This window comes from Schistosoma mansoni, chromosome 3, assembly GCF_000237925.1.
Source record: "Schistosoma mansoni strain Puerto Rico chromosome 3, complete genome".
NCBI classification, from domain to species: Eukaryota; Metazoa; Platyhelminthes; class Trematoda; order Strigeidida; family Schistosomatidae; genus Schistosoma; species Schistosoma mansoni.
In genome coordinates this window covers 19,247,858-19,257,777 of record NC_031497.1, presented here as the reverse complement: position 1 = coordinate 19,257,777, position 9,920 = coordinate 19,247,858, and the positions used below count along the sequence as shown (strand labels likewise).

Here is a 9,920-nt window from a genome sequence, read left to right as displayed (position 1 = left end):
GATGTAGGGTTCGGTTTTACTGAGTTCTTATAGAAATCTAGTAAATTAGCAGGAATGACTGGAATAGCGATCCAGTCAGAATTTTATTAGCTACTGTCTACACTTCATGCATTAATCAATAATGCATCGTATGGAGTTACTCCCAATTTTTCAAGGACTGTCGTCTTGTGGTAAAAACTGTGTCCCAATATATTCTAATGACAATCGTGTCAATCGAATGTGGCGTGAAGCTGAAAAAGTCCAACGCAGAGAAAATAATATATTTATTTCTTGTACAAGAAAAAGGTATGTAAATATATACATGATTCTATATGAATTCATTCAGTCTGTATTATTGAGATAGTTTTCAAAATATGCTCAGACATCGATACAACAGTAAACCATGAAACATATTGTCCAAAATGACGCCAAATGGACACAAATTTTAGTAAGACAACATTATCATTATCTTGAACAATATTATTTAAGTGAAAATAATGCAAAGTGCTAGGCAATATAATTTTCACTAAATATTTTCGAATGCTTGTATCACGTTCAATTTGATTGATTAGTCCATTTATTTCAATGGTGAATACTTCGTATAAGTAAGTTCCACTTAACTTTTGTTGTTGTCTTCGTTGTTTTAATGATGTTGACGTAAATGATCGAGTTGAATTTGAAGTGAACAAACTGTTGTCATCTTCTAGTGTAGAATCACTTTTTATCTTTACGGATGAGTCTAATATCGATTGGCATGTGGCATACTGCTGATAAATTGATTCATTTTGATTTAGTTTTCTCAAATAATTCAATTGATCTAGCTACAGATTTTTTCAACCAAAATTCATTAATCAAACAAATAAACTGTGAATGGATGTCGAAAAATAACCACACATATAATAAAACAACGATGGCTTATCATTATTATACAGCTAAAGACAATGGTAGAAATAACTTATATAGCCAATTCGGTCACAGTTGAGATAGAGATCTTTAGGATTTTTGCGTGAGATTTAAAACCCGTTGACGGGTAACCTGTGCATTAATGAAAACAAAGTATCCTCTTACTCTAACCGTACTCCTAACGCTAACAAATCATAGATTATAAACTTAGCTATTTCTTGTTTATTGTAATAAAATCATTCAATATGTAAAGGTTTATTAATCATGTGATAATTATTTATCGACTTCCGTTTCAACAGCTATTGATCAGAAAGTGTTTTATAATTAGACACTGACTTCTCATTGGTTGGTAAGTCATTCAAGATTGACGGTATAGTTCAGACCTCCTGACACATCAGTTTGACCTATATATCACCACAAGTAGAACTATGGTTTGTAGAGTTTGACGTTTTAGCAGTTAATTGGTCGGCAGCTTCAGTAATGCAGAACGAACAGACTATTTTGTTTTGGACAATATACATGAGTTCATAGTTTATTCAGCGGATATCCTATGCATATTTTCTGTTAATGTATTGTGTATTGGTAAATACTGATGACCGTTTTCAAAAAAGGCACAGCAAAATAAGGGACAATGATGCATTAGTTTTAGTTTGGTGTGGAATTGGTTCGTTTATCAATCGTCCTGAAAACCGTTATTAGATAACTCCCAATGGTATACAAATTTCAGAAGACAATACAAAGCAATGACTATAGCTTATTGTTGCTCAGCACAGATCCAAAAGCCACCACGCACACGATGTGAATACCAACGAAAGAGAACGAATTTATTAATAGGATTTAAGTGGCCAACAAATAAGCTGGTAAGAATATATATGTGGGCTTTAACACAGGATTAAGCATACATAATAATAGACACACGGGAATATTAGCGTAAATATGTAAGCAAAGTGTTAACAAAATTCTTTTTAGGAAACTGAAGTCCTTACTGTAGTTAATGTAGTATGAAAGAGAAGAATAGAAGTCGTCTCGTTCGTCCTATTGAAATTGAGAAATAGTAGCTTAGTGTACGAATATATCACTAAACGATGAATAGTAGTGTGAAGATTTTAAGTGAAACTGTAAAAAAAATGAGTCAAGAATGTGATGTTTTCGGGACATCTAATAGGTTGGAAAACGACTAACGGATTGTGATGTAGACCATCTTGATAAATAAAGAGAATCAATGCAATACTATGACGAAAAAACAATCAAAGAACAAAAATACAAACCATAGACTTTAGCTGTACGCCACAATCTTCCATATTTTTTATACATTCATTTAGTTTATCATAACAGGTTTCCAAAATTTGACCATCACGAAGTTTTGTCATTTGTTCGAAATTACCATTTAAATATAGATTACACAATTCATAAGTGACAAAATCATCATGATTCTCGAAGGATGATGAACCTGCGAGAAAATTTAACATATGAAACATAACTTCGAAAACTTACACTTTTTAATTTCATTAACCATTAGTTAATAAGTAGTATGTCTCTTTCTATGCAATTTTAATTCCGTGATACTTTGGAAAATTAGTTGGTTGGTAAGACATATGAAAAAGTTCAAATAACATAGAAGTAATCCATAGAGATGTACGTCAGTAAATTGGTTAGACTTTCCATACCAACATCAGAAACGAAAGAAAAATTATGATAAAAACCTTTTTTATTAACTGTCCGTCACAATTCCTACTGACGATAATGACTAGCCTTACATTTACAGTGTTGGAGAAATGATCAATCTAGTTGGAAGTTTCTTTTAGAGGTGGTTATTAACTGTAAATTTACAGAAAACTGAGAGTTCATGATTGGTGCTTACGAGTTAGCTCCTACTGGCAAGTATTCTAAAGTACAACTAACAGAGAAATAAAGATCTTTAGATAACAACGTTTCGACTGAAATTTATATTATCCAGGAAAAGTCAAGTCAAGAGTGATAAAGAACTAATGAGAATAACACTAAATATTACTTGTAACAAGTCACTCAGAACCTAAATTATGAAATGATAAGCATTAACCTCTAGAAAAGTAAAATAAGTTCTTATGACATCATGTACATGTGATCTAAGTTTCATTAAGTAGACACAATGATTAGAACAGGCTAATTCTTAAAGCTAAACATATTATGCAACGAGTCTTTATTTATTGATCCACAGCTGTAAAGCATGGACCATAAAAGTACGACATTTACGTAAGCCACAAATATTTGATTATTGGTGTCTCTAAAGCATCGCTGGGATATGATGGAACCATTTAGCGAGTAGTATTAAAGTTTCGTGTAGATTAATAGATAGTAATGGAAAGTAGACTGGTATGAGCATAATACTTCATCGATCGAGATGATTGACAAATATTGTACACAATCCTAGTCATCCCCTACTCAGACAAGCAATGGTGAATATACATTGTAAAAGGGTTAATGGCAACCAATCCAAAACGTGACTGCATTTCAAGAACATATTGAGTGATGACATGAGTAGCGGGTTACGGCTGAAAAATAAACGGTAGTTCCACTGATATATATTCAGCCGATAGATATTCTTACCAGGTCCTACTTTTGACATATCAACAGCATAAAAATACATTCTATTTCCTCAATACACTACGATTTAACGATAATACGACCAGTGACCGAAATTATACTACCACTGTGATGTGTACTACTTATCCGGACAGATATAAGTAGTTTGTACCAAGAATTGGAAGTACGATTCTTACTGACAGAAGAGGAACATAAGGAGTAGAGAAAAGCAAAAGCAGTCCGAGTAGCAACGGGAATGAAAGAACGATGGGACTTGTAAGATATAATTCAAGGAAGATGTACAAATGGTGTATTCAATGTATTCATATTTTATAAATGCAGCGTGTGATTTTGGTTTAATCTAACCAAGTCTTTGTTCATTACACCACCAAGCTGGATACTTAATCGATATGCTACACACAGACTGTACCATGTTATACAAGATACACAATTCACGACTATGATTAGAGGTCCATAGTATGGGCTAGATAATACTTTACTCAACACACAAGCAGTCTACATTCAATGAGTACAGAGTAGAAAGTAATGGTAGAAAAGAAACCACATATTAAGGAGGAAATATGAGTGTCTGCCTGTTCACATCCAGTAGCTAATCAAATCTTACTTCACTGATCACTCATCAGTGTTATTTATAACTGATTAATATATGGAGGATTACGGATTACTTGTTGAGTGTTATACCATCTCGAAATTCTCATTCATCCTAGTGACATTGTCAACTTAAAAAGGTAAGATGTGTGGCTTTCGATTTTATTCAACCTAACTCTGAGGTAAAGTGTGGTCTTAATGTAAAACTAGTCACTCAGAACTCTTGTGACTAATACGTCATGAAGGGATAAACGATGCCAATGTCATAGTCACATCAGTTCTATCGATAATTTTAAAACCTAAATATGACCTTAATTTAAGGATGAATGGGGAAAATATGACTGCCAAAACAAATGAATTCCTACCACGGATTCCGAGGAATATTGATGTGCATTGATGTAAACTATGTCTCATGTCAAAAACTAATGTGATTTTTAAACAATCAGAATCCATTGGGAAAATCTCAAACTCTTAAACTGAGAAGATTCTGATTAGGTTAGGACAAGAATACATAGATGTAGTACTAGGCATGATTCAAAATGGAATAGTTACGATGTTTTCAAACTTACCTGACAGGATTTTACAAATATGTGTAGCCAGATTTGTGAAAACGATACATGACTGATGAAAACTTGTGTTCCATTTCTTTTTTAAAGGAAGAATTTTATTTAATAAACTTGTTAGGCGTTCATTCACTGAAAACGAGGTCCTCGATTCCTAAGTGTTGAAATAAAAAAGAATAAACAATACATTGTTTTAGAATTCGACATTTTTACGAAGTTAACAAATTTTATGCAGCCATTCTCTTAATGGTATCTGTATTAATCAAAACGACAATCGAAACTGAAAAGTACTGAACGAGTGTTCAGTTCTAGAATGGGGGATTTTAGAAATACATACTATCAGTTCCTTTAGAGATCGAAAACATAACGAAAAATAATGAAAATAGGATTCTGTTTTTGTCATTTGAATTTGATGTACACACAAATAGAATCAAAGTCACTAATTAGTGATTTGATTTGTACACAGAAATGTAGGCTTTGGAGTTGGTTTACGTAAGGCAACTAAAACCGACAGTTAGAGACTTTTCTGCTTTTTTCCTAAACAGTGTATTATCTTATTTAAGCTTTTAATTTTTAGCTGACTTAAGTATTTTCTTCAAATCATTTCATTCCCAAAATGAATCTAAATTTTTTTACTGCTGTGACTTGAGTGCTGAGTTATGCGTGACGTACTTCAGCGACAACAGAAATTAGCACGCTTAAAATTATCGTTGATTGAATAAGCATTGAAAATTGGAGAAAAGTACAGTGATTCAGTTATTTACCATTGCATACCTTAATATTATTTTCAGTGGGATTCAGAACACACATTTTGTCCAATTACAGATTTGTCAGTTAGATGTACCTAGTTCTCAAATTATCGGTTTTCCAGCCCAGACCTGAAATTAACATCCAACATTTTCATCACCATTTAATACTAAACCGTCTATCCTTAAGGTTTTTGAACTCTCCTCTCTTTAGATTTATTCAGGATGATACGTCATTTTGGAATGGCAAAAGAAAGTGGCTCAATTATGAGTCAACACTTTAGTCTGTTGAGAGACCAAGTAGATATTTTTCTCCTTCATATTTTAATTCATACTATTGCATGATCTGAATAATCCTATTGAACACTCCATGTTATTGTTGAGCCGATTACATCATTCAGCTATTGAGTAGTTACGATGTTTCTGCTTCGGTTTGGGCACCCGAGCAGTATCACAGCCCTCATACAAATCAAATGAGATTTGTGTGGAGCATACATATCTGGTACCCCTTTGTACCAATATTTATGTGTTTAAATAAATAAAGTTACGATGCTAATTATCAATGGAGCTTTCCAGAAGACTTATAACCTTGACAACCTCTCTGTCCTGAGAGTGTGTTTCGATATCGGGTATATGAATCTGCACTACGCAGAATTAGCTAAAAAAAATCGAATGCTAGACAACTCTGGAAAGACTCTATCCACTATCATCATCTCAGAAAAAGTTCAACATACGCCCTTAAACGAGGATGTACACGGATTAATATATCATATTAAGTGACAAAATATTTATTTAACACTACTTTTAGAATTGACTACAAGGTCTGACCTGTTTTACAGATGAATTATTCCGATGATTTTGACCATTAATTGGAGTTGAAGTGATAAACTTGGAATGGTTGTTACGATATTTGCAACTCTTTACATTTTTTGATGAGGCACCGGAAACACTTGAATGGCTTTTCTCTTCCATATACTCAAATTGTGGAACCTAACTTTTGCGATGTCAAACCAATAAATACACAATATATTTAAACGTAAGTTTATGGAAAATTTGGAAACTGAAAACTAACTAAACAATTGAACAGAATGAGTGATCATGTTCATTCAGGCCAACTACTATTGTTTAGGGAACATTTTATTTCATTTAAAATACTAAACTGTAGAAATTAACACACAGTGTAATGGTGCTATGGCGACATGTAACTACACAAAGTCGGGTGTTTTTCCAATCAACTCAAAAATTTGCAACATTTAGGATAAGAAAGCACAAAGAGACGGAATTCAGTTATACTATGAGGTATATACAATCAGTATTATGAACACATTATTGTGCTTCACTCTATGGAACATATGAGAATGAACCAAATTAATTAACACCAAGCACTGAAGATAAAGCTACCTAGACTATTCTCACTTAGCTAAACTAGTAGTTCTCAATATCAGCCCCGATAACTTTTGGTGTGAAATTTCTTTGTTCTAACGTTATTCCTAATGGGTTTGTGTCTTAGCATCTAATCAAGATTGCTATAAGGATAGGAAGACAGTAAATACATTTAGATCAAAATCTCTCCTGAGATTTTGTGGGGTGGATACGAACACTTACGGTTTTATATATATATATATATATATATATATATATATATATATATATATATATATATATATATATATATATCAGAAAATCAACTTAAGAACGCCAAAGTGTTTTACAAATAAATCGTACTCAAAGATCAAAAATTTCAACATGGAATCAACTGTGCTTGATAGTAGCTACATGCCAGTATACCTTAAGGCCTTCATATATAGACTATGTTTTCATTAGTGTTTGACCGTTGTGATTTTGCGGTCAATCATCTAGACTAACTGTCCTAAGTAGTGGCCACTTTTATTTTTATTTAGTCGTTTGAAGGATTCGATTCAGTAAATAATACGTTTGCGAAATTTCTTAAGAAATGGTGTGTCTAACGATTCTCTCACAAACTGTACAGTCATCTGGTAAGCTTCAGTATACAACGATCTGGACACAGGCGATGTAAGAATGTTTAGAAGAACAACTCTGCTCCCGGGAGTAAAACAACTATCAGACTATTGGAAACCTTTATTCAACAAAAACGAATCAGGAGTAAATTTATGAAACCTCTTATTTATTTAACAATTAATTTACATTTCAAAAGAAAAAGGTAACTAGACTGGATAATAACTCAAAAAAGTCACTGAGAAATGCTACGGCTTAAATTATCCAACCAAAGCAAGCCCATAGATTTATCCTACTTAAAATAACACAAAAAAGGAGTTTTCATACCTGTAAACCTTATAAGAACGTCAGTAACACTGACTTGTCGTGGTTCCTATACCTTAGCTGCATTTATCAGCTTTCGAATGGGTATTGTCACTGAAAAAGATCTAGAAAGAAGCTACGGTGTCACCATACAAACTCCTTTTCACAATATGAGTGAAAAGATTAATAAATATCATATTAGATGGAAAGAAAATTTGAATAACAAATCACATTCAACTATTTGGGAGTGTTTTGATATTAATAGTGTCAATAGTGGTTTTGTCTAGTACTATATATTTCGTAAAATATGGAATTCTGAGCAACTAGGATTAGTTCTAGTAAGCAGAACATTAAATTTCATAACAATAATCGAAAACCATAGTTCATCAGAAAACCCCGAACTAGGGGAAACATAAACCACCTTCCTACCAATACCACCAAATTTAGAATGTTGATGATGAACAATGCTAATACTGATAAATACGTGTGCTAGTCTACTAGTTGTCCACTCCGACATCAATACGACGAGACTACTATTCTTGTCTTCCATGCTACATCTAGAGTAAGAACCCTAGCTTCCTAGTAGAAAATACATTTAGGTTAATGAACTACATATCTATTAAAATCGTCATGATTAATAAACTGAGACATTGTCAGTGAACACAAATCATAGCCAAAATCCATTGGAAGTCCACAAAGTAATGAGAAGAAAATGTGTTGAAAGTTGACTTTATATTCAATATAAATTCACCTTAAATCGATATTGATTTTTTCTCACAAGTTGTATTTGGAGATTTTACATCCCCAACAGGTAATCTATCCACTTAGTAATTCTCGGGTGATACATACATCACGCTCCTCACCATAGTAAAAAAACTGGGGCATCACTCTGTGTAGTACCCCACGTCTCTATTCCCACTGGCATTCTGAAGCTAACAAAACATACTGTCTTGTTGTTTCTTGCCAGAACATTAGGGAACCTAGTCTCGGAACCATTTAGAACTGATTTAAGTGTTTACTTCCGACTTCATCTAGAAAAAACTTCTGCGTTATCGCCCTACTTTAATAAGTATAGTGCTCGCTTGGAAAGTGTCCCAAGAAGAGCAGCAACAGAGGTGCTCGGACAAAAAAATCCATACGCAGATCTTCAGGAAAGTCTAAGCTTCCAACTTGTAAAGTACAGAAGAATTAGGGGGAATATGATTCAGGTGTATAATATCCCTCATGGTCCCCTACACTATAACAGACCCTCGATTCATCTTAGTATTAAATTACACCTATGGGGATGTCCATTTATAAAAGAACATGAACGAACTCACACAGAAATATGTACAAACTTTTCAGTGGTTAGAATCAGAGAACCGTGGAAGTCCCTACCAGAGATAATAATAACAACTATAGAGTCATGAGAAAACTCGATGTTTATTTTGTTTCCGTAGGTACTAAGAGCGATTACTTAAGAGCTAATCTACGGCCACTTTCATTATCAATAACTGACTTGCTTTAACCATCAGTTTCAGAAGAAAAACGAAAACATTGTCTTCAGTACGAGAAAGCTTAACAACCACGCAAAGATTCCAATAAAATAATAGTTTGCCAGTCCCACCAAGCTAATTTTTAAAGTTTATCTCACAGTTTCGCTCCACAGTACTAGGTCTCTGGAGCCATGATAAGGTTACAAAGACCCTCTCGGCCTCCACCACATAGTTTAAATATTGTTTGTGTACTCCGGGTGGGTAAATTTATCATTTTTATTATTGATATGTACCTATAATACTCATACCACTGAACAGCCGAGGTTTCTGTGATATCTGCAATTATTGCAGCCAATGTTACTGGTGCTTTTATTACACATTTTGCGGCAATTGTTATAATATGCCTTAGTTTCAATCTGGATCGAGCGAAAAAGGTTCCTATTCTAGCTAACGTCTTATGGTGTTTCAAAATGTTATATCGCAGGACATCACGGTAGTCTGCACGATTCTAGATAAAGGAACTTCTTAGTAATCTCATATATTGTAGCCACTCTTCTCTAAAATCCTCTGAGGACCGACTTGACATGAGCACCAGGTACTGAAATTGGCGCTGTGACCTTGAAATCCCTCAAATGGTTCAAATGGTTCAAATGGTTGAGGACGGAATAGAAGAAGCTTTCGCTTAACGGGCTTCCGTGTCTGATAGCAGTGGATCACCAATACCTCCAGGCAAGAACCTAGGTATATGAACGATAATAGAGGGAAAAAAAAGAATTTGGTAAATCATAATAATATGTTATCCT

General features: G+C 33.7%; 1 protein-coding gene across 1 annotated transcript; it reads right to left on the bottom strand.

Annotated features, from left to right (window-relative positions):
• Nucleotides 1–245: 245 nt before the first annotated feature.
• On the bottom strand, nucleotides 246–7,770 carry Smp_029970 (hypothetical protein). The gene is made up of 5 exons (XM_018799537.1): nucleotides 7,667–7,770; nucleotides 6,191–6,356; nucleotides 4,623–4,770; nucleotides 2,151–2,332; nucleotides 246–800 (listed from the first exon to the last, which is right to left on the bottom strand). Exons 2-5 carry the CDS (start codon nucleotides 6,332–6,334, stop codon nucleotides 318–320), a joined length of 957 nt encoding a protein of 318 aa, XP_018651316.1. The 5' UTR covers nucleotides 6,335–6,356; nucleotides 7,667–7,770; the 3' UTR covers nucleotides 246–317.
• Between the last annotated feature and the right edge of the window lie 2,150 nt (nucleotides 7,771–9,920).

Excerpts from the sequence above, each read along its gene's own strand:
- Smp_029970 (XM_018799537.1), bottom strand. The coding sequence starts at position 6,334 with ATGGAAGAGAAAAGCCATTCAAGTGTTTCCGGTGCCTCATCAAAAAAT. Across the intron at positions 4,771-6,190 it reads ATAATTCATCTGTAAAACAG|GAATCGAGGACCTCGTTTTC; the intron begins GTCAGACCTTGT and ends TTCAACACTTAG. Across the intron at positions 2,333-4,622 it reads TATTTGTAAAATCCTGTCAG|GTTCATCATCCTTCGAGAAT; the intron begins GTAAGTTTGAAA and ends ATTTTCTCGCAG.